The sequence below is a fragment of the Falco biarmicus genome, chromosome 15 (genome assembly GCF_023638135.1).
Source record: "Falco biarmicus isolate bFalBia1 chromosome 15, bFalBia1.pri, whole genome shotgun sequence".
Classification (NCBI taxonomy): domain Eukaryota; kingdom Metazoa; phylum Chordata; class Aves; order Falconiformes; family Falconidae; genus Falco; species Falco biarmicus.
In genome coordinates, this window is record NC_079302.1 from 2295586 (window position 1) to 2319607 (window position 24022).

Consider the following 24022-nt stretch of genomic DNA (forward strand, 5'->3'; position numbering starts at 1 on the left):
CATCAGTGAGCCAAAGAAAGCCCCTCACTCCCAGCAATTATTGATTGTGTACAAAGACAGACAGCAATCTCAGACATCTTTTGCTCTGATCAGCATTTCCTTTTTCTAAGGCAGTCTAATCCTGGTGCAGGAGGCTTCGGATGGTCACAGTCCACTAGACCCATTATAATCCCACCAAACGTCATCTATTCTAAAACAAAAGACTATCTCACTTGCCTGGCCTAATATGAATATAGGTCAAATAAAGCCATCAGACCCCTTGCTGCCAAAAATCAAAACTCAAGAATGACTATAGGCCACTTTTACAAAACATGCTTCTACACTGCCTCGTCCTCAGGTTGTTGCTAGCACATCCACTGGAAAATATTAGGAGTGAGTAAAGCCAGTCATAGTGTCACTGGTAAATCACATAACACAGTATTATAAGAGATAATTGCTTGCCAGTGAGCTCCTGACCTGCTGGCACCCTGTGTCATGAGACCAACAACATTTCAACTACCTAAGAAAACATCTGCATTTGCAGTAAACCTGAAATAGCACAAGAGACACGATATGCAGCTTTCCTATGCATATAAATACACTGCAAATCAATCTTACTGTCTTAAAATCGCGCAGATTTTCTCCCATGCTTACAACTAACTTCATGTTTAAAAAGGTCTGATAATTTGTCCACATTAAGGATCTGTATTAGAGGCATTGCTGTGCTAGATGTGCTTCCCCCTGCCTTTACTGTACTACTGGCATACTGAAGCGATGAGAAAAAGGGATGGTTTACTTCAACTATTTGCCATCAAGCCTTTTTTTCAGACTCCCAACGTTTTTTTGCACTGCGTCAGCAAATTTAAAATTCTGTGGTCTGCAAAGGACTGCCACAGCACAGTTCAATGTCAGCTGCTAGCTAGTGTTTGAGTTAAGATGACAATAAATATCTCCTCCTCTTTCCAGTCATATGTGGAGGTTCTCAATATATAATTTAGCACTTGTTCTTGATATACAATTTAACATCAACATGGCATACATAAATACTATTCTACACCCAGAAATAAATTAATTCTGTGCCACTGGACTGCTAATGCATCTGCCTGCTGCAGCCCAGATTCGATTTATTTGCAAATTCATAACAAATGTTCTGACACTAGCATTTATCACTAGCCACCAATTAAACCCTACACACACTGCAACAAAACCAAGGGACAAACATATGACCCAGGCAGATGCTAAAAAAAGTACTCTGTCCTTCAGATACGCAGCATCATTTTTCACTTGTTTCCCAGCTCTGGTCCACATTTAACAGGAAAGGCTTGTTCCTAAATAGAAACAATGCAGCTTTTCAGATAACGCCATAATTTCAAAAGACAGTGACAAGCTCAGACACTGCGTCCAGCCCATCCACTTTGTTCTTTGATACCATCTCCTCACTTCTGCGTTATCTGCTAGATCCAGCTTTATTAGAACAAAGCAATTCATCACAAAGCTGCGGGATGACATCGACTATAGTCTTATTAACGAAAATTAAAATACAGTACGGTAGAGGCCTTATTCTGGGCAATACCCTGAAAAGCTGAGCATGTTCTAGATAAAAAAAATTCTCTAAAGAAAAGAAACTACTCTAGAAAGTGAGTATTGATAGAAAGTCCATCTATTGCTATGCAAGTGCCTTGGAGATGTGAGAGTCAACTATTGCAAAAGCACTTTTCTGTATTAAATTTGAGACAAAGTGAGGAGGCATATAATATGTTCTAAAGCACATATAACTGAGGATATGGTCACAAAAAGATCACCACAAGGTAAAATCTGGCCATTAGGTATCTCAGCACAAACATTTTCTCCAGTTTCTAGGAATTAGACTTGTCTAGGACCTACTTGTCAACCTACAGCTGAATAACTTCAGGAAAAAACACCATTTCTAGAAAGCTAGAAGGCAATGCAAAGCTTTCCTCTACTCTGCATTTAATCAAGGACAAAATCAATCTATTTCTAAGCTTACGTAAAGTGTGACTATCTTTATAGTACAACATTCATGTTGCACCATAAGCTACCCCACAATATTCAGTAAATGAGAGCCAGTAACTGGATGTGACACTGGCAAGTAACAGCTGTGGGAATACTTCCAGCTTTTCAGTCTCAAAAAGCTTCCATGAAGCAATGATTTGCCATTAACCCCAAATCTGAACTCTCTGATTAAAATCTTGCAAGGGCTGCAGTGACAGTTCGAAGAGTTCTTTTTAATAATTACTGCAGAGACAAGTATTCCCCTGGAGACATGGGATAGCATTCCACCTCCCAAAGTCAAGCTATCCATTAATCACAGGAGAAAAGAGGCCACTGAAAACGGCATGTTACTGTTTACTAATTTTAACAGCTACAATACTTCAAGGCGCTGTGCTCACAGTCACCCTGTGCGGTCTTGCAAACACCAAGGGCCCCAACCTCTAAGCTCTGACTTGTTTAACCAGGAGTCTTGTGATACCTGCACTCACATCCCCATTGAAGACTTCAACCCAGTTAAATGGATCAAGCAGGCAAAGGCACTGCTCTTGCCTTAAAGAGACTGCAATGACACGAGTCAGGCTAAAAGTCAGCAGCAGCTGACTGCTTTTACTTCAAAAGTTTGTTAGACCAAGAGGATTTGACCATTATGTTTAAGCACAACAAAGGAAAAGCCAAGCTATCACATTATTTGATGACATCTAGGCAAAAGTTTATCATATAATTCATAAAAATATATTACAATCTGTGTGACAAGCATGACGTTAAATGCCTTCCAACTCACAGTACAGAGGCCTGGAGCCCTCCATCTACAGGTTTAGCCCTCACTCAAAGGTCCAGGAAACAAGCAGCACAGCAGACATCCATGAACCCACTCAAGACATTACCAGCCCCTGCAAGCATCACCTAACGTCATAAAATGAAGGAAATGATCAGCTCTTCCGCAAGCATTACTGACGAGACAAGACAGAAGAATGAGATCTTCACTTGGGCCACTTCTGACACCTTTCTTGAACTGCCCCACCAGGCCAGCAGATACAGGACATGCCAATCACCTGTACAGCTTCACAGCTAAAAATCTACACCAGAGAGTCTGAAAACATGCTTATCTAGAACCTAGAAAATCTTTGCATGCACTTCAGTTCTCAGGAGGAATGTACTCACAAATAAGCAAAGAATTTTCTTTGCAGAAGTGGAAGAGTCAAATTACACTTTTTAAATGGAATGCAGCTGTTGTCAATCTACAAATAGCAGAAAGTTGACAACAATACCAAGACCCACAAATCCACTCGTATTTGAAAAATGTTTGGTGAAAACCTACTGGTACATGATAAAAGTACCTCCTACAAGGCTCAGAACCCTGGCTGTCAGAAGTTATGCAAGGTTTTTGTCTAGTACACTAAAAGTATTCCGCTGCACCCCGCACCTCCCATTTTTGTCATTAAATCCCTCATCTCCTTAAGTTTAAGGCACAGAGAGGGCACTCCTCTAATTCTCAACATCATCTGGCACACCACATAGGTCCCAGAACACATTTAGTGAGATAAAACTCATTTTCAAAAAGTCCCATACAGCAGAATACCTGGGGTTTAGGCAGTATAAGACATGCAAAAAAACAGTATCTAGGAAGATTGATTTAAAAAAAATACGAGAAAAATTCTGAGCAAGTGCCATTAGTAACACACCTAAGAATTCTTGAAGGAATCAGTTTTTACCTTTGAGCTCTGTATACCACTAGAAGTAGACACATCCACAGTGTGGGTAAATGAAAAAAAAACCCAAAAAACCCATAAACAGAATCCAGCTTAAAGAACAGAATTTAGTTAATACAACTTTATTAAGTCAAAATACTTTACACCAAAACCTTCTAAGCCAAACTTGATTGATACTACTGTTCCCCTTTACAAAAAGTGGCAAAACTTAAGGTAAACATCAATGAAGTTATTTGCATAGGATGCAAAGTGGGACAGAAAGAATCAGTTTCATGATCCGTCTTGAACCTCGTTATTGCCTCATGTAAGCCAAAATACCCCTTCAAACTTGTTCTTAGCCATAGGCTTGTAGAGGTGGTAATTTACAGGTTTACAGTACCAGAGATAGAAGCAGTACAGTGGACCTTCCATGCTGTCTACACTTACCCCTCACTCACACACATGGTTTCACTAAGTATCTTCTTGACACATACATACCCTCGTCCTCCTGCGGAGATCTCTTTTTGAGTCCTCCATTCTTCTGGTTACTCCCCCGAGAGCTTGAAGTAGTAAAATAGTAAGTGCTACCTGCAGGCAAGCACAGTTAAGTAGTTATTGCCAGAGGACCTCAGGAGACAGTGAGAGAGGGGGACAGAGGATGGCAGAAATACACACAAGCTCCAAATGCATGGAAAGCTACGCTCCACATCCACTGAAGCGCACAGCTTCCTTTGTGTAGCAAGGAAATGGGACAGGCTCACCACAGGGAGTAATGGGAGGGACAGACTCCCTCAGTTTCCTTATATAATATAAATTTTTCGACAATCCCACCAAAATACGGCTTTGTTCAGAGATTATTTTAATGAAGCAAAGAAAAATTATCTGGAGAAATTTATTCAATGCTGAAACATGTAGATGTTTTCCAAGGTATAGCCATAGTTAACACTGGTATGATCAGTTAAGAACAGCCTCAGACTAGGAATTGTAAATGCTTATTAAGGAAATATACGTACTGGAGTTAAATGCAGGTTTCTCAGTAAAAGCTGTTATGATACTCTTAACAAAAGCCAAGAAAGTAAGGCTACAAACAGTAAGACTCACAGTTGCTGCTATAAAACAATAAACAAAGGCTTTCTGCACCAGGAAAAAGCAAAAAGTTCAGAAGCAAGACAACTGTCTTGACAACAGCAGCTTCCATTTCCCATGGTCTTTCGAGAAAGGCTCCAGAAAGGGGAATAAGCCCAGAAACTGGGCTGCTTGTCCACTGCTAATTCTACTAGAAGATTCACTGCCATTTGAAAGATTATGCATATACTGTTATATTAACTTAAAAAAAAAAATCCTTTCAAAGGTAAAGCAGCCCAAGCTCACCAGGCCCACACTGGCCAGAACAGCTGTGACAACTTTCATTCAAATCTCAAAGGCATCAGCAAACCTGTCTTTCCAATTTGAGGAGGGTAGCAAGAACAATAATTTCCTTTATTTTACCTTGCTGAACTTTTGCTCTAAGAATTCAAATAACATTTCCTAACATACACTTTCAACTTGTTCCAGTGCAAGGTTTTCAACAAGGTCATATGACATGATTTCTGACCAAGGTGAACGACATTTTCGTCTTAGGCTTTGCTAATGAGGCAGAGAAAGATTCTCTACTTTAAAGTCTGCAGTTTTTAAATTAGCTTTTAGGTCTAATGACTCAAGTGCTTACTTAATCATGCTGAGCTTCTTGTGGAAAGGTGCCATTGTTCATCCCTGTCACCAAACAAAAAAACCTAGAACCCCTGCAAAATGCACACAGCTCCAAAGCCAAGAACAGAACGGCTTTATTTCAGTTTCAGAAACACACACAGTGAAGGTAAGAAAAAGTCAATACTCTTACTAAGTACTACCTTTTCCCCTCCCCCACCTGTACGGTTGGTCTTTGGGACTCACCTAAGAGATTCCAAAGCCTGACTGGATCTTGAATTATATGTTGTTTCCCCAGGACTCCACTGAGACCTTGACGCGGGGGGAAAAGTGTGTGCGACAGAAGGCTCTGAGGGAAGAAAAAAAAAAAAAAAAAAAAAAAAAAAGAGACAACTATTGTAACCTTTCTGTATGTCATGAGACTAAGATTTCTAAATGTGAAAATATTGTGGGTAAGCTGCAGGACCTGCTTGTGCTGTGCACTTGCCACAAGAATTTGAAAATATTGTTTATAACCCAGTTCAAAGAAAGCACATGCATAAATAGAAACATACTCAAAACACCTGAAAAATTTTTTTCCTCCCTGTACCTCCGTTCTTCATTCTAAAGATATGTTGGAAGTAATTTCCAACTTAATCCAAAGATACCCTCCCACAACCGGAAATCTTAAGGACTACTACTTTGTAACCCTACTGCATGGCAGTAAGGACAACACAGCTATTTACCCGTGGTAATGCAGCAATAATCCTGCAGTTGATATTCACATTTAAAGGCAAATTCACAACATCTGAACTAACGTGTACTAACACTTTCACTGAACACAAGTCTTGGCCCTTCTCTGATACATGACTCCCTGTCTCACCACCCCTCTACTGCAAAAGCACAAATTTCTGTGCAGCACACCAGACAGGAACACTGACTGCTGAAATCCCTCACCCTTTTCTTCTGGTTTGCTGGGCAGTGACAGCTTGTGCTGGCCCGAGACGGCCCCCTCTTGGGATTAGTACTTTCTAGAACGGAACTATCTTAAACTGATCACAGGAAAACCTGGCACGATTCACAAAGCGGTCCTACAACTGTTTTTCCTCCATTGCCTACTTGGGTAGCCAGTGCTTTTTCCCTGCACTGAAGAAAACCACAAAGAAGACTGAAATCACGTTGGAGGCCTCGTTTAAACAAGACCCTTACCTTCCGCATCAAGGGGCTGTGCTGGGAGGGCCCTGCCATACCAGCAAATGGGGAACACACATCTGTGGCACACACCAAGACGGTGGGTGCTTATATCCACGAGACGCAAAGAACCAAGCAGGAAAAAGGTTAGAAACACACCCTTTAATCAAGGTTATCTAGCTTACGACAGCCTGGTACCCCCCAAGGTACTGCAACGTAGCACTGAAGCGATGGACCTTGGGCATGGCCCAACCGGCGACACCTCCCACGGGAAGCCCTGTCTCGAAGCAAGAGGCCGTTTAAACGCAAAGCCGCCGGGGCCCTGAGCCTCCCACCCCGTTCGCCTGCTCCCTGGGGGGACGCGGCCCGGTCAGCGCCCGGGCGGGCTGCGGGAGGCCACCGAGGAGGCGCAGGGCTTCGTGAGGCGGCGGCGCCGGGCCCCAGCAGCCCGCAAGGCCTCCCCGCCCGCCCAGGCCGGCGGCCCCCGCCGCTGCTCGGCGCTGCGCCCTCCGCCGCGTACCGGGGAGGCGGGGCCCCGCCCCGAGGCCGGCCCCCGCCGCTCCGCGGGCCCCCCCGCCGCCCCGTTACCTGCAGGCCGCGTCCCGCGCCGAGGGGACGGCCGCTGGGCCGTGGGCCGGCCCAGGCCCAGGCCGGGGCGAGCGGCGGGGCAGGCCGCCGCCAGCAGCCCCGGAGCAGCAGCAGCCGCTGCAGCGCCATCAGCCGCCCGAGCGTCCCGCTCCGCCCGGAGGGCGGCAGCTGCTAGCGAGCGCCGAGGGGTCGCTGAGAGGAGGGCCGCGCCCGCGGGCAGCTGCGTTCGCCGCCGCGCCGGGAGCCAGAGGCCTCAGCGGGGACGGAAGTGCCCGATGAAGAGCAAGCGGCCATGTTGGAAAGGGGCCGGCAGCGGCGGCACTGCCATGCCTCAAGATGGCGGGGGCAACCGTCGGCGTCCGTCGGCCCCGCCCCCAGCCGCGCGGGGGCTGCCGGCCCGGCCCGGCCGGTTACTGCGGCAACGGGGAATCCCGCGCTCGGCGGCTGCCGGCCCCTCTCCTGAGGCCCGGCCCGGGCCAAGGCCCAGCCCAGCCCGGGGCCCCGCGGCCCGGCCTCGGTGGGGCACGTCCCTCGGCTCTGCTTTGGCCGGGGCCCAGCCGGGATCCTGCGGCCTGGCCTTCGCCGGCCCCCCAAGGCGGGCTGCCTCCTGCAGACGAGCCCCAGGCCACGGCTGCCTGCCCAGGTCCCCTGGAGTAGCCGATTCCCACAACCCAGCTAGGCCTTGTCCAGGCCCTGCAGTCCAGGCAGCCCCCCAGCCCAGCCTCGGCCAGCCCTATCTTCACCGCCCCAACAGATTTAGGCAGGAGGAGAACAAACACCTGGCAGGAGCGAGCAGGTTCCTGCAGGCACAGGAGAGAGTAGAGGCTGCTGCTACCCGCCATTGCTGTGGAGGCATGGCACTAGGAAAGCAGGCCATGCTGGGTCTCATGGTGTGAGTACGTTAACTAGCTCCACTGTGGGATTTTTGTTACTCTTAATGTCACATCCCACATAATTGTAACATCTGGGAAAAGAAGGAAGAAACAACCTTTGCAATCTTGGAGTCAACAGAGAGACCAGCTCCCTCCCTTTGCAGCTGTTGCTGAGGAAGACTCCCCTTCTGATAGCTCAAGGTATGAATTAGCTGATAGAAAACAGCATTTAGTACCAGCAGCTGAGCATGATGAATTAACAAGCACACTCAGAAGTAAAATGAGTGAACAAATGTATATACATTCATATGTTTGCTCTTTGTCATGCAGGTTAGCTGGCTCCTGTGGTCTATTTTCCCTGGAAAAAACGTTACAATGTGTTTGACAGCTCACAGCAGCCAAACTACAATGAGACTGATGGTCTGCATGCATGTTGGTGCACGTGTGCGGTTCTAACAGTGGTGGAACCCCCCCCCTTAAGCATTGCACCAGAGCGTGTCAAGGTTATGAGTAGTGTTAAGTTCCCTATGTACAGACACCACAAAGGTCATTGTATTTTAAGTCCCTGATCCTAAATCTTGTGTAATCTCTTCCTATTTTGCACTAGTGAACAGCAGAGTGGGTGGGCTCAAAGTCATCTGCCAAGTATTTCTTTGGGGCAGCAAACATCGTCTGCCTCCTGCCACAGTTACACCCTTCTTGCTCTGCTGAAATTAATATTCTGTTTGCAAGGCCTGCAGATCTGATCTCTCTAGCCTGCTTCCTTTGATGTGCCTTCAAGAAGTCATGTTTCTTTCTTTTCTCCTGTCTGCCTGACCAGGATGGTTTCTGCAGTTTTTTCTCCCTCCCTCCTGTCCATGTCTCTCCCATCAGGTGGCTTCAGAACAACTTTTAGCTATCGTCACTGTTGTTGGTTCTCCTAACTTACCTGTCCTAAAGAATCTCGGGCATTCTTGAATGGGAGGTTGCAGGGCTACATAAAATAATAATAAATATCTCCCTTCCCAGCAGGTCTGAATTAGCATCCTCTTTCTAAGAGTCTCTTAGGATGTTAATTGTCATCTGCCCCCTGGGATGTGTCTAAGTAAACCTTCTACCAGCAAGGTCTATTAGCATGTTAATGTCCTCCTCACTCCTGGAAGTCTCTTTGTATCACTGGCTTAATCGTCAAACAGCTTAATTTACAGACACAAAATTAAACTGGTCGCAATTAATCCATATTGGCTGGTCATAGCTTGCAGTGTCGCAGTAGGGATGTGACAGCCGGCTGTGGAGACACCAGTGGCTCCTCCACCCCGCAGATACCACCCGGCACAGCCAGATTGGCTGAGCTGCCCAGGGAGATGCAGTGTGGCGTGCACTGCTACCTGCCTCCACTCCATGCTGGCCACGTGGGCTCTTCTAGCATGCTCACTGTCTGTAAAGAGAGTCACTGGCACCTGCTCTGCCTGGGGAGGAAACTCTGCCCCTCGTCCTGGCTGAGACTGGAGGCTGTGAAACCCAAGGCTGGCCCCTTTGAGGCTACAAGGAGCCCAGGTCCAATACAGGTACGCACAAAGCTAGAGGTGAAATGGGTGCTGCAGAGCTGCGGTGGCTCTAAGTGACTAGACCAGTGAAGGACAGCGGAAAAAGCTCTGGCTCAGCACAAACACGGGCACAGCACAAGCCCTCTGTTCTATGCCGACCCACACTGCTGCAGAGCTGAGTGTCACATCTTCACCCACCCTGCAGAGGTATCCATGGTGGGGGGTTACTTACACTGCCGCTGTTTGGAGGAGGAAACGGCTCTTTTGGAAGTGCTGACTGTTGGGGGAGGCTCCCTGTAACACAGGCGCAGAGAAGTGCAGTAGTTTCAGTGGGGAAACAGGATGCACCAGGAACCATGGGGCAGTGGGGCCCCCCAGTACCCCCAATCACTGCAGGGTACCAGCACCATGTGCATCCCTACCTCTGCTTCACTCAAGGCACATCACACCTTACTTTCATCCATCTTCTGATTAGACCTGTTGCTAATTAGACCTGATCTATTTTTAAAGAGTTGCATCATTTAAATAGAATTACAGCCTGATTAGAAGTGAAGCAGTGCAGTTTGCTTAACACACGACTTTACAGACTTCTGCCGGGCTGTCCTGAGAGAGTGCCAAGCGCGTTCCATTATGCCTGCCTTAGGTTTGCTCCAGCTTCAGTGAAGACAACCTCACACCCATTTAATGGTGGAGGGCAATGAGAGCTGAATGGGTCCAAACTCGAGCACAGATGACCACCCACAGCTGAGTCTGGGCGGGCTCACTGACCGAAAACAAGCAGCTTTTCAGGTCTGTAGGCCAGCTGGACTCTTGCTGTGACACTCCCAGCCACAAGATGCAGGCCTTGGTGTGACAAAACTGTACTGAACTATGAGGACTGGTTATTTACAGACGTGCCACATAGCTGGAGTTGACGCAATTCCTATTCTTCCTTTCACACTGTGCCTCAAAGGCAACCAGATGATGAAGCACCAGGAAGGAGGGCTGGGGATCCTTGCCTTGCTGGTGGTGACACAAAGTGATGCCAGAACGGAGTGTCAAGAGGTTTTGCCCTACGTGCAGTCAGCAACTGCTATGGCTGCACTGTGACTTTTGTGTGGACGGCTCAGGCTGTGCTGCGTACGCGGAAGCGAATGCTGTCCTCTGTGTGTGTGAGAGATGACCTTGGGAAAGGTGGCTTCAGTTGCTGCCCTTGGACTGCAATATGCTCCTTTGGGAGTAAGCCAATATTCAGAGAAGACAGATATAACCTGATCCAGGCTTGGCCTCGCTGGGATGTGCTCCAGCCGTGACATCACTCAGCAATGCCACGTGTATTTACTACTGGGGAAAGGTGCTGGATTGGAGTCTGAAATCCCTGGTTTATCTCCTGAGCAGGTTAGGAGCAGGAAGCAGCATTAGCTGCCCCATCTCGTATTTTTCAGGCCAGGAGTAATCAGTTTCCACAGCCAACACTGCTCTGCTAGGTCTGAGAATTCACATCTCCTATTTCCACGCTCCCTGTAAGACAGCCTTGCTGCCCTTGTTCTTGCCCCCCCAGGTCTCAAGAAGCTCTTTGCAGGATGCTGTCCGTCCCCCAGCTTAGCTCAGACTCATTCCAAAACAGCAAACCAAGTGAATGGATACCTAGAATCAGGTGGCTGCTGTGTCATCCACAGACTTCACATCAATAATGAATCAAAGGATTAAATTGAGAGCTGAAGCTGCTAGAAGGTAAATTCAGACTTTCTGAAAGATGAAAAATTGCTCTGTTACTCACCCAGCAGTGTAAGCCAGGACTCCTCCATGGCAGGACAAAAATGCACAGCCCGGCACTGGGTAGGAGGCCCCAGAGTGTTCCAGCACCCCTCAGCAGCGTGCATCTCTGTCATGTACCAGATGGGGTTTTTTTAGATTACTTCTTTGCAGATGACAAGTCAAGGTCAAGGGATAGATGCTTTCCTTCAGAACAGCAAGGCCAAGCACCTAGGAAAGCCTTAGGCTCAGGAACAAAGCACATGCTTAAAAGACCACACATCTGTCCCTCAAGCACAGTGAAACTGCTTACCAGGGAAAGCTCTGTTCAGCAGTCAGCTTTTTATGTGAGCCAGCCCAAAACCATCACACCTATTCCTCCAGGAACAGCTTGGGATCGCTGCATGTTCCAGTGCTTCCTTGCCAGACCCACTTCTTGACCTGCTCCCCTCCACGCACAGGGGACACCGTGGCCCTTAAACCGCTCCTCCCTGGGTGCAAGGGGGGCACCCCAGCCCCATGGCAAGGCAGCCCACGAGCTTAAGGCATAACCGGGACACAGTGCTGGGGTACAGAATTTTATCTCTGAGTCACCTCTAAAGACCAGAGCATTTAACTTTAAGATAGGTAGGTGACAGATGGCTATAGGCAGGGGATCGCAGGGTATCAGCCATATAGCAGCAGTGACCAAACTGTCTGCCAGTCACGGCTTACAAATTACTAGAAAAGCAAAGTAAATGCACGCAAGAAGGACTGACGCCCTGGGTACCTCTCAGCTTAGTTGCCGGGGTAGAGCGGGAGGCGGCAAATAGCTTGTTTCTGACTCAAAGGCCACGAATGAGCAGATTGCTCCACGGGAGTGTGTTCCCTGGAGAGCTGCTGAAGCGTGCAAAGCTCAGGAGCAGCTCAGGAATCCATCTGTGTGCAGGAGGTGGCTGAAGTCATCTCCAAACCTCGCAGACTGGAGGAGGTCAGTAAGCTCCGAGTGAGCAACTGTCACTGCACCTCTGAAATCCATAAGCAGCCTAGAAACCTAAAGCCTGTCATTACAAATTGTAAAAACAGTAATTAGAACAGGACTGTCATGAGTTCACGCCTAGAACATCATATATGAGGCATTTACCCAGCAGCAGGGGACCACTGCCCTCAGAACGCATCCTTCTTTAGGGATGCAGGATGCTCCATGGACTTACTGTTCGCATAGACATAAGGTCTCGCAGGGAACCATCTAAATAGACTTACTATCCATGAGAGCAGCTCAGAGCTTTGAGGGGTCCATCAATACTGCTGCCTGTGCAGGCCAAGGGCATGGGGTAGCACGGGAGCAAAATCAGCTCCCGGTTTGCTGCCTCTGCCTGTCCTGACCCCAGCGTATGGTCCTGGTGCTTCACTGGGACTCAGCTGATTACACAGTGGGCTGCATCGAGGATTTAAACTTTCAAAAGAATACTGTTTTGGTACAAGTGAGCTGCTGCATTAGTTTAGCCTTATTATTTAATCACATGTCATAGAGCTGTGAGCAACCACCTCATTATAAAGCAGGTGAAAGCCCAATATTTTATTTCTTAATGGCATCACAGGCAGAAGGGCTTGTTTTGAACTGAAGTTGTCCTTTAACGATGACAACAGCAAAAAAATACAAGGATGGCATAAAAGTAGTTTTATTTAAGAAAAATGAGATTGTGTGCAGAGTTAGGAAGGTTTCTGCTGCAGTACCAAGAGCATCAGCTGTACTCCTTGCTGGCTTTCCAAATGGCTGCCTTTCTAAATGGCTGCTTTGTTTGCCAAAACCATCTTTCTTCAAAATGTTAATAGATGACATTAATTAAAACACGAGCCAAGCTTGAAGTAAAGGTTCTTCTAATCAAAGTTCTTCTAAAGTTTTATTCTCTTGGCCTCTTTGATGTTGGCACTTGACTGGTCACACAGGATTTACCCTGATGTGTGACTGTAGCAGTCATAAATCACACATTGACTAATCTATTAAAAATAGATTCCCATCTTTGCATCCTGATAGGAGCTGAATCAGCAGAGAACTGCACCCACATTAATGCAGACCAGGTATTTCTGACCTTATGGGTGACATAATGGTTCCTTCCACCACAAGACAGTTGCTGTAGAGCTTCACAGGAGCTCAGCTGAAGCAGTGAGATGGTTACCTACTGGTTGCAAAAGCAGGTGAGCAGCTGACACAGGTGCCATCTCCAGAGTTAGAGAGGAAAAGAGTAACAGAGCAAGGACCAAAGGGTCACAGAGCTCTTTCCCCAAAGTTAGTGTCCTTTTCTTTTGCTGTAACAGACAGAAATAAGCCTGAAAGCATATTCCCCAAGTGGCCTAATTTCTCTGCCCTCGTGCAATGTTCTCTTTCCTCCTCAGCACCAGAGTATTTGTTTTATTTTGGGATTTGAGAGCTTGCAACCTTTAGTGAAGGATAAAGGTGCTCTCAACAATTAACTATAGCTTTATTTCCTCTTAAGAATTGCAATAAAGTTGCAAGGAGCAAAAACCATCCCAGGGTAGAAAAACCAAGCAGGGTAAGCGTCCTCATTGCAGAAGTCTCACCTAGAAAACCAGCAGAACAACCCCCAGCTGAAACCATTCTCCCCTCCTACTCCCACTGTTAACTTTCTTTCACCAAGCACTTTTAATGTCCCTCCCTGAAATAGGCTGATAGTCCACACTGTTGTGTTCAAATAGAAAAAGGTCAGAATGACACAGAAACGATTTAACTTCTTCCCCACCACTGGATCTTTGTGACCTGGATGACATTCAAAGCTGTCACGGAAGCAGTTACAGCCAACTATATTTAGGAAATAAGAAAACATATTTCCCCTCTCATCTACTCAGAGGCACCAAACTAGCAAACACTTGCAGTGTTTTCAGTGAAGGCAGACAAGAAGCTTAATAGAAGGGAGGACAAAAAAAACTACTCCAAGAACCTTTTCTTTTGACTGTTTTAGTAGGTCTTATGGAAGAGGAAGATGGGTAGAGATAAAAAGACTAAGCCTAAGTAGAACACAGGACCAGCTTAACAGGCTCAGAATAAATCTCTCTCATGCTGTTATTTAACACTGAAGTTGTCCACGTGCTCCTGAGCCACTCCTCCATCACTACTGAGCCCAGCAAAGGGATTTTTCTTCCTGGGGGACTGCTGGCACATGAGAACAATCCTTTTGGCTGCCAAATGCCAAAAAAGCAATCAGAGTTATGGACCACACTCCTGGAAGAGGGGGTTTAAAAAAACAGAACAATTACCGATGAGGTCACTGGTAGAGCTGCTGCCTCAAGGGTTCCCCATCCTCAGCAACCAAAACAAAACGCAGTGACACAGCTGTGCAGGCAGCTGCCACCCACACCAGGGCACCTTGGCCACCTGGTCTGGGCAGGGAGCAGTGCATGTTATCCCCATTTTGTACTTGCTGTGAAGATCTACCCCATAAACTTCATCTTCCCTGGGGGATACTGCAGCATTTGTTTTACCCTGATGATGCAAAGGGGCTCTGGCACTAGATGTGTGGTGTGAAATACAAGGTATACAATAAGCATTCCTATTCTGCAGAAGGGTCGTGCTGAGCTCAGGCATGGGCAGTGAGTAACAGGATCTACCGGTACTTTTGGAGTTACCTTAGTGCTGGAGAGCATGTGTTTAACAGGTGGGAACACAGCGACTGTTGGGAGCAGATAAGACAGCCTCGCTGGGGCTGGAGGCAGCGCTGCAGCCAGCCAGGACAGGCACCAGCGGTGTTTTCTCAAGTACAGGAACCGAGCCGTCATGTGGCTGCTTGTCTGCACGGCACAGCAGAAGCACGCCTGCACTTCTGCTGCTTCCACAAGCCCAGTGGGACAAAGGCAGAAGGCTTATCCAGCAAGAACGGCCATCCCCATTTGGAGAGCCAAGGGTTTGGTTGTTTTAGAAGAAACCCTGGGAATAAAGACAGCACAAAAAATTGCTATTACGAAAGGATTAAAAACCCCACCAAACCAGGCACAACCAAGGCAGCCTGCTCAGGAGGAAGCGACCTGTCCCAGGGCCAAGAGGGAGCAGGGCCTGTTTTGATGCGCCTTTACTGTACGGTAGAGACCACCCAGGCCTGGCAGTGAAGCCCCACTTGGCCGCCTTCTCCCTGGAGGGTGCGGGAGCTGCGCTAACCCCGGTGCCGGTGCCACAGCCAGGCCTCGGCACCCACAGCTCCAGCCAGGGCAGCCTGGAACTTCACCCGCCTGGTCCCTTCTCTCTCCGACCCTGGCAGCGACATACGAACAATGGTTTAGCTCAGTAACTTCCAAGAGAAGTTTCTCGTTAACACAGCCCCTTCTGAAAGTAAAAGCAAACATTTAGCATCAAGAACTTTTAATGAGGACGTAATTAAGTAACTCTGCCACAAACCATGAAGCGATTTGTATTGCAGCGTCTATCCACATGCTGCGGCCACACCATGCAGATACAGCCGACAGTTGGATGTAAACACCAAATTAACGCCCGGTGCCTCCTGACCAGCGGCTCAGTAACGTGTAACTTACCGTCCCCTCGAGCCCACCCTGGCCCTTAGGGTATAGCCCCCCCGCCAGTGCCTCACCCCGACGATGACTTTCGAGTGTATCGGTGCGCAGAGGCCCAGGCACTGGACCCCGCACCCTCCATCAAACCGGGGAGCGCCCGTTCGCGGTGCCTCTGAGCAAAAACAAGGGGCAGCACCCGAGGCGCGGCAGGTGCCACCACTGAAGCGACGGAGCGCCTGGGCCGCGCCGGCACCCCGGGACTGTCCGCCCGGAGCGGGGCAATCCCGGCAGCCGATGGGGAAAAGCGTGGGGAGGGCGGCGCGAGCGAAGCGCCTGTCCACCGGGGTCGGGAAGCATCGCTCGCCCTCCCAGAGAGAGGATGAGGACAGAGCACGGGACTGACCCTGCACCACCTGCCGCCGTTCGTGCCGCTTGGCAGGCCGGGGCGGGTGGCACGACAGCAAACAGCCTGCGTCCCGCACCCCGCACGTACCGCCGGGGGAGGAGGGCCAACCCGCCCCCCCTCCGGGCCCGCCCCGGCGCCCAGCGCTGCGCACGGAGACCCCACCCCGGAAGCACCGCCACACTCCTGACCTCTGAGAAGCTCGCCAATGAGCGGCCACGTCGCGGGACACGTTGGCCAATGGCGGCCGCTCCCCGCCTCCCCGCTCCCGTCGGCCCCCGCGCGCAGCGGCGGGGCTTGGCTTGGGGGGGGCGCTGCGGCGCCGAGTTCCACCGCCCCCCTCCCTCACCCCCCCGCGGCGGCACTGGCCGCGTTCCGCCAATGGGGCGCGCCGACGCGGCGGGCCAATCAGCGGCAGCGTCTCAGCGGTGGCCGATCGGGCGGGCGGGCGGCAGCGCTGCGAGCCGAGGCCGAGGCCGAGCGCGGCGGGGCCATGGAGCGTGCGGCCGGGAGGCGCCGCCGCTACTGCCCGCGCCCCCTCCGCTAGTTCCGCGCCGCCGCCGCCGCCCCCCAGCGCCGCCGCCGCCGCAGTCCCTTCCTCCCCCCTCCCCCCCCCCCCGCCGCCTCCTCTATGCGGCGGGGCCGGCGGAGCCGCAGGCCTCGCTTCCCCGCGAGGCTGCCCTCGGCCCGCTGAGCCCGGAGCGCCGGTAAGGGGCGGCGGGGGGGGCGGGAGGCCGTGCCCGTAGGAGCGAGGCCCGGGCGGGGGTGGGAGCGGGATTCTACGGCCTGGTGGTCGGGGAGAGGGGCCTAGGCGGGGGCTGGGGGGCAGCGGGGGGCGGAGGGTCCGAGAGAGGGGCCAGCGGGTGTGTTTGAGGGGGGGTGCGGGGAGAGGGCGGGACGGGGTCGTGCTGTGGGGAGAAAGCGACGTGCAGAGGGTGAGGCCGAGGGGTTTTGAGGGGGGGGTGATGGTGAGGGAGATGAGGGGCCGTTTGGAGTGAGGAAGGGCTGTGGGGGGCTGCGGGTGGAGAGGGGAGCGCGGGGGGGCCCTGGGAGCGGGAGGGGACCTGGCGGGGCAGGCGGTGGGAAGGGGCTGCGGGGAGCGGGAGGGACGGGGCTGGCTGGGGTGAGGAAGGGTTGGGGGGCTGCAGGTACAGCTCGGAGGCTGTTAAATATTTCGGGGCTCGGGGGCTTGCGGGGGCAACGCGGGCGGGAGGAAGAGGGGGCTGTGGGTCGGGGTCGCGGCCTGGGCCCGTGCCCCCGCCGGGCTGTGTGGGGGCGCGGGTGGGCAGCGCGCACGTTGGGGTGAGCGCTGGCTGGGGGAACAATACCAAAAGTTGTCTGAAATGGTAATTTCCGTTTCCCATTTCATCATCCCTGGGTAGGCGTTAGCCCTGCGTGTGTGTGCGCAGAGGATGGAGCTGAACCGAGCTGCCGCCAGCCAGCCTGGCTGATCCCCGTTTATTTATTTATTTTCTAGTTTAATCTTTAAATTGCTTGGTATTTTTCTTCTCCGAGGAGCCTTTGTGTGCCGGGGAGGGGCTGCTCGACACCTTTGCCCCTTAGCAAAGAGAACGGGGGGGGGGGGAGAAAAAAAATAAAGAATCCCAGCCCAAAACAGCTGCACTTCTGCAGTCCAGAATTAACCTCCCCCAGTCCGGTAGATTGATTGCATGTTTAGAAAGGCAAATCGCCGCTCTCCCCCAGCCCTCGCCTCGAAGGGAGCGGGGATGAGCTGAGCCCTTGATGCCCTCTGCCCTTTCCCAGAGAGAGCAGCTGTCCTGTGAGGGGGGTGTGCGTGCAGAGAGAAAATCGGCCTGTTCATTGAGGCACAAGAGTCGGTGTGTTTACGGATTGGCTTCTACTCTAAGCTTGGAGATCTGTTTTGATATCCAGTTGCAGGAAAAGGGTTCCTCCCCCCTCCTGGTTTTGTACACAGAGTACTCTCTTACCACTGGGGACATGGCCCTATAGGCAGAGAACAAATTCCAGGCAGCTCTTGAAGCAAAATTCCCTCCTGAGATGACTTCTGAAATTGGGTATAGACAGTTTTTATTTTTTCTTCCTGTGTAGGCAGAGTTACTTAGCTGAAAACATCTTGCCAATGTAATGCTTTGTAGTGGCTGTGTGCTGTGCTGAAATTTGTATAAAATTAAGGAACTTGGGGTTAAATGTATTTTTCTTTCTGGTTTCTTCATATAATGGAACGTTTTTATGTAATTGCTCCAATTATTTCCTTTGGGGGGGGGGGGGGGGCGGAAAACCCCCACTCCATGAAGTCATGGAGGGGGAGAAGATTAACTCCCGCATGTTTTCAACTGGCATTGGTGCATTCTTTTGTGTGTGCTCTACCAGGAACTAAATATTTGACTTGATTAAAAAGAAAAAGTTGGCATTTTTACAGAATGGATTTACTGGCAGATTAGAGGTGTGTTATTGGAGCGCTTTTAAATGGTTGTGGTGGCTTGCAGGAGCAGGGTTTAAAATGCTACGTGGAGCAGGGAAACTCTGAGGCACCTCGTTTCGTTATGCCTGTGAAACGTCGCCCTGAAGCTGCGTGACCTGTTTTCCTTCCATGGGGAATGCTCTGTCAGTGGAAGATCTCACTCTGAGAGGTGGTCCGTGACTGCGTGGGTGTGCGCTCAGGGCTCTGGTCGAGCTGCTCCTGTAGCACAGTTACCCTCACGGCCTTCGCGTCTCTGTCCCTAGAGCAAAGCCTTGTCTGCGCTAGCCTGTCTGTCCTGGTGCCTGCTCTTGCTTAGGCGTGTCTGGGGTTTGTGGAGCTCAGCTTTTTGTATGAAGAGATGCTCCGGGTCTCTGCTGCTGGGAGACCTTGTCAGTCCTAAAGGAGGTAGTGCAGGAAGGTATAAAACTTGCCAGGGCACATTTTGTCTGTGTCCTACCTGGCAAAGGGTGGTCTGGGCTTCGGAGGAGTTTGCTGTGAACCTGTATTGTTAGGCTAGCTGGGACTTGCATCACCTCCAGACTTGTCTGAGTAAGTGGTAAGGGTTTGGTTTGCGAAATTCACAGCAGACTGAGTTGCCCATGCAGCGAACACCGCACTGGAGTTTGGAGTGTGTACAAGCCCTTTGATGTCTGCCCTCCCACTTGATTAGTTCCCAACTACACACAGACACACACCCCCCCACACACCCCCACACCCCCATTTCTGTTCTAAATAGTGATTATAGGAGCCCTGGTCATGTAAGTGTTAGCTGCTTTGACAGGCTGGAAACTGAAGATGTTACGTTTAGTGTTTCACAGTTGGTTTTACCATTCAGTTCTGCTTCTGCTTTTAAAAATGAACTCTTGTCTGTATCTCCATTTCATAAAAAACATGGCTCAGGGTGAACTGATTTTTTTTATGTGCTGCTCTTTGTTTTTACGATGTTGTAATAGCATTTTCTCAGACTTAAACATACAGATTGTCCAATATGAATGTTGGTTTTGGATGGGGGAAGAGAAATAAAAAAAAAACCCAGAACAAAAACCCCTCCAGCAAAGTGCTGGTCTTCATTTCTTCCTTCATGTGTGGTAGACAACCTGTTAAGATTATTTTATTTTCTACTTATGTTTTAATTGACTTAAGTCCCCAAATATGCTTCTAAACAAAACGGAGCAGTGTCGTGCAGCGTTCTTCAGCTGTTCAGTAGAGCAGACAAATGTATTTCTCTAGGGTCAGTGAAGACTAGTCGTGTTAATCAATACTGTAGCAGCAGTGTTCCCTTTTCAGTAAACCAGATGGACTGCTTACAACTGGTGGTGATTATTTTAACTGTGTAATTGTAACATGGCTGCATGATGACAGTGTTTCCTGCAGACACTTCAAAGGAAGGTTCCTGACAAGTATATCTTTACAGCGTTTAATCTGTATTCTTTGTCTTTAAGTTGTGGCTTTTGGACATGTGTTTGAAGTACGAAGATTTTTACCTCCTGCTTTTCTGTACATTAAAAGGTGATACTCTATGATAATGAAGTGTCTCAAGTATGGGAATAAACCCAGGATTTTGGGGGCTCCCACAGTGGTGTATTGGTTTCAGTTAGTTTTAGATCTGTGCAGGGACTAAGGCAAAAACTAGGAAGAGCGTTAAGTAACTTTGAAGACACAGCAGCAGGTTTTTTTGAAGTAGTGCTTGAATCTTCTAAAAGCATGCATGTGGGTTTGTTTTGGGGAAAATATGTTCTGTGGTGACTTGAGTCTTAACTGGGACGGTCTAATTACTTGGTGAAGAAATCCTTCTCCAAGGGAACGAAATGCACAGGACCGGAGCTGGTTAATTACATTTTATAAAATTACTGAGTGACTGCTTTCTTCCGAGGTTAGCCCCTCTTCCTCCCTCCGTGCGGAGTACCTGAATTTCAGGCTTGACAGTCTGCTTTACGGATTGAAATTCTTCCTCAGTATTAAGATTTAATGGTGGTAGCTACAGAGCAAGTGGTGACAGGTACTATTGCTTTTCAGGACAGCAAAGCAAATAATACCTGGAAATACATGGTGGTTGTTATTCTAATTGTATTCCCTTGATGAGGCTCTGGTAGAGGTGGCCTGTCTGCTACCTCCATTATAAGTGAGAATTGTATGTATTTCAGTTGTAAAAGGCTGTGGAGAGAAACTGTGTCTCCATAGCAAAGATTTTAGTGTTTCGTGATACACTTGCATATATTTTTACCCCATCTAATTTAAAACAGTCTGCACAACACTTTACAGGAGTGATTTGTATGCAGCTTTTAAATATTTTCTTTTTCCCTGCAAGAGAGATTAGCGGCACGGAGCTGCTTTTTCTGAGGGCGCAGAGCACTGGGATTCTCAGCCAAGTGTTACGTAATTTGTATGCCACTGATGTACGGTCATAAAAAAATACTCGCATAAATGATAAAGGAAAGCTTGTGTAGTCAATTATTTGAAATCGCAAGCATCCTAAACAGTATGGGTTTGTGCAGCTAGAGCCTCAATAAATATGCTTGGGCAAAATGCTGTCTTTGGTATCCTGCTGTGAAAGGGGTAGGAAGCTGTCACTGCCCATGGTCTGGAGGCTGTTTTTGAGTGTTTTCAATCGTACCTGGAATTTTCAAGCTTTCCTGTGTGAGAACTGGTGTGTTCTGTTGTATTTTCTCATGCAACTGTTGGGTATTTAAAAGTCTTTAATTCGTCTGAGTCTGGGTGGTGGTGCTAGCTTCATCTGTGGCTAGTTAGAGGTGATGCCAATTTGTAATCTTTTACAAGTGTATAAAAAAATAAAAAGAAGCTTAAATGCTAATAGCAGTGAAAAATCTGTTCAGCGTATAGAGTGTGCGAAGGAAGCAGGCACACACGTTGGTCTGTGTAGTCTCCGTCAGCTAAGCTGAGGGCTTTTAAAAATCTGTTCTAATTTTTATGCTGTATGTGGAATGGCTAATCCCATAAAAGCCTCGCACCTTTTGACAGATGAAACGCTGCTGTTCTTAACTTATTTGAGCGAAATATTTTTATAGATGGTATTAGCTCTGTGGCTCCAAGGGTAATGCAGTCCTTACACGAGAAAGATCTTGCTTTGATCTGACAGCTTTCAAGATCCATTTCCAATCACTGAGTTCCATTAACTCTGTTTATAATGGTGCCCTCAGACTTTTTTCTGTTTATGTGACTCTTCAGGGTGTTAACATTTCTGTGTATATGAGTTCTCTTTAATAAACTGAAGGAGTAATTGGGGTCAGGAAAGGAAATAATCCTGTTAGAAGGTGCAGTTAATTATATCAGGTATTTTGGGCTCCAGAATTCTTCCTCTTGATTCTTTAATGTTTTCTCCAAACTGTAGAATGTAGAGAAGTTTGTCAAGTTGCCACGAAAATGGGACAGTGGGGCAAGGTAGTGTCTCTATGGTTAATTTTGGCACCGTGAAACCAGTGCGACTGCAGGCTTGCTGACTGTGAGGGACATGGAGGAGCGGAGGGGAGGCTGCCCCAGTGCAGCCTCCTACCCCTTCTGCCTTGTTTCGACCTTCAACATGATCTTACGAAGTCCCATGTCTATCAAGCTTGGTGTGGGAGCCCAGATGGTGGGTGCTGGCTGTCAGCAGCCCTCTGTGCCTTGCTCTTCTGGGCACCGCTGGTGTCTTGCCAGACCTCACGAATGAGAAACTGTCCTGGGTTTTCCTGTCCCTTTCGGTTTTGGTAGTGAAAAGATGTGAGCTCCTGAAGAGGATTTCTGAAACCTGTGTCTTTTCTGGTTGATTTTCATTTTCTTAAGTTCATCATGTGAATAAGTTGTTCCACTCGTTGCAGTGTAGCTGTTGTGAACGGAGGCTAAAATTGCAGTCTGTGAAGGCTGAGGAATTGGGAGCCACTACCCCAAAGTAAACAAAAAGTGTACAGTAGTCCTTAGCGTTACGGGGAGCAGTGATGGAGAGTGAATTAGCTGTTGTAGCCAGAAGAAAGTGATGTTTTTTTCTAGGTCAGGGTTGAAGTCACTGTCAGGGTGGTGATGTGAAGCATATATTACTGTCTGCATTGTCCCTGCCATATGGATGTGTGCAGTAGTGCCCTTGGCATTCATGCATTGAATTATTTATCCTCTGAAAATCTGTAGGCAGCCTTTCTTCCCCTGTCTCTAAGAAAACCAAACTGATCCGATGAGTATTTTTAAAATAAATCTTCCACTATAAATTATTGCAGTGGCAGGAGCAAGCTATTGATTGCATATTGTGTTTGTATTAGTAAAGCAAAGGTTACAACATCCGGCATTTTGTGGAAACATTGAGCTATTAATTCTGCTGCTAGGTGCAAGAGTGTTCATGCTGGTGCTGGGTTCAGTCAGAGGTGACTAAAATGCATGCCTGTTTCTTCTTCAGCAACAAAATTTTACAGACTTTGAAAATGGAAAGGGTAGAAAACTTTTTAGTATGTGTAAAAGAAGCCTTGTCTCAGCTCTGTGCCGAGGGAACTGATGTTTTTCCCACATATGGACAGCGAGACAGCACCTCCTTTCCTCTTGCGTTGTGTTGGATTTGCTCTGAGAAAAATGTTAGGGGGGTCCTTGTTTGAGCTGTAGGCTTCAGGTCCTCAGCTGAGGACATCAGGGTCTGCAGGGTGTCATGGTGGGGCAGTTAAATAGCTGTGGGTAATCAGGGGAGGGAGGGAAGGGGAGCAAAAGCTGAAGGAACCTGGCTCTAATTTTTTTTAAGAGACTGATGGCTTTGCAGCATAGAAAAGATTGAAAAATAATTTACCTTTAGAGCAGCATAAAGCTGCTAAAATTGTGTCGCAGGCATGGTGAAGGAGGGAGATGTTACCCTCTAAAATATTCACCACAATCCAGGGGCAGCCTGTCCCTGAAGGCTTGACAGCCTGTGCGGCAAAAGGCTGAGGAGCTTGGTTTTGAAAATACTGTATTGCTCTGAATGTCTTGATATGAAATGAAAGTATGTGTAATTAGGAACTCCTAAAAAACCCAAACCAACAAAACCATTAAATAGCTTTAAAGGAAAAGAAGGTGAATGGAAACTTCATCATTAAGTATAAAATGCTTAACAACAGTTCATGGTGCATCTTCATTTTAAATAAAGCATGCATGAAAGTGCCGCACCCCCCCCCCCCCCCCCCCCCCCCCCGCCCTGAGCACAGAGTGTTATCAGCTTATCTGGGCAGGAGTTCAGAGCCATAAAAACTATATCCTGCTTACACCTTCCAGCCTATCCTATGACCTGCTCTGTGTAAACAAGTTGTACCAGGAGCTCCAAATTACTAGCAAGTAGCTGGGTTTTCTGCAGGCTGGTTAGGTCCAGGAGGAGCCCAGATAAAGTTCCAAGAAGTTCGCCGTTGGGAATGGCCTCCTGATAGCTGCCTTCTACAGGGAGGAGGTAACTGATACGCTGCTGGCTGTGGCAGTGA

The 24022-nt window shown here is 48.6% G+C and overlaps 2 protein-coding genes and 1 long non-coding RNA gene across 11 annotated transcripts in view; 2 read left to right on the forward strand and 1 right to left on the reverse strand.

Moving 5' to 3' along the window:
* SPG7 (SPG7 matrix AAA peptidase subunit, paraplegin) overlaps positions 1 to 16250 on the reverse strand; it is a 42068-nt gene extending 25818 nt beyond the window's left edge. The window contains exons 1-4 of one of the 5 annotated variants that reach the window (XM_056360365.1): positions 14881 to 16250; positions 11282 to 11386; positions 5613 to 5715; positions 4179 to 4268 (exon numbers count right to left, since the gene is read on the reverse strand). In XM_056360365.1, coding sequence (XP_056216340.1) covers positions 4179 to 4268; positions 5613 to 5715; positions 11282 to 11386; positions 14881 to 15030 — 448 coding nt within the window. In that variant the 5' untranslated portion in view covers positions 15031 to 16250. Of the gene's footprint in view, positions 1 to 4178; positions 4269 to 5612; positions 5716 to 6554; positions 6579 to 6695; positions 6814 to 7124; positions 7414 to 11281; positions 11387 to 14880 lie in introns of those variants that run through there. The other 4 variants (XM_056360369.1, XM_056360366.1, XM_056360367.1 and 1 more) reach the window with 4 other exon arrangements.
* LOC130159118 (uncharacterized) lies at positions 7604 to 9210 on the forward strand. The gene is made up of 2 exons (XR_008825623.1): positions 7604 to 8197; positions 8327 to 9210. It is a non-coding gene; the product is annotated as an uncharacterized LOC130159118 (long non-coding RNA).
* A 341-nt stretch (positions 16251 to 16591) lies between the features above and the next one.
* The window catches only part of ANKRD11 (ankyrin repeat domain containing 11), a 159889-nt gene continuing 152458 nt past the window's right edge, over positions 16592 to 24022 (forward strand). For 2 of the 5 annotated variants that reach the window (XM_056361032.1, XM_056361031.1), the window contains exon 1: positions 16592 to 16866. The gene's annotated coding sequence lies outside the window, so the exon portion shown is untranslated. Of the gene's footprint in view, positions 16867 to 17802; positions 18196 to 23847; positions 23992 to 24022 lie in introns of those variants that run through there. The other 3 variants (XM_056361037.1, XM_056361038.1, XM_056361035.1) reach the window with 2 other exon arrangements.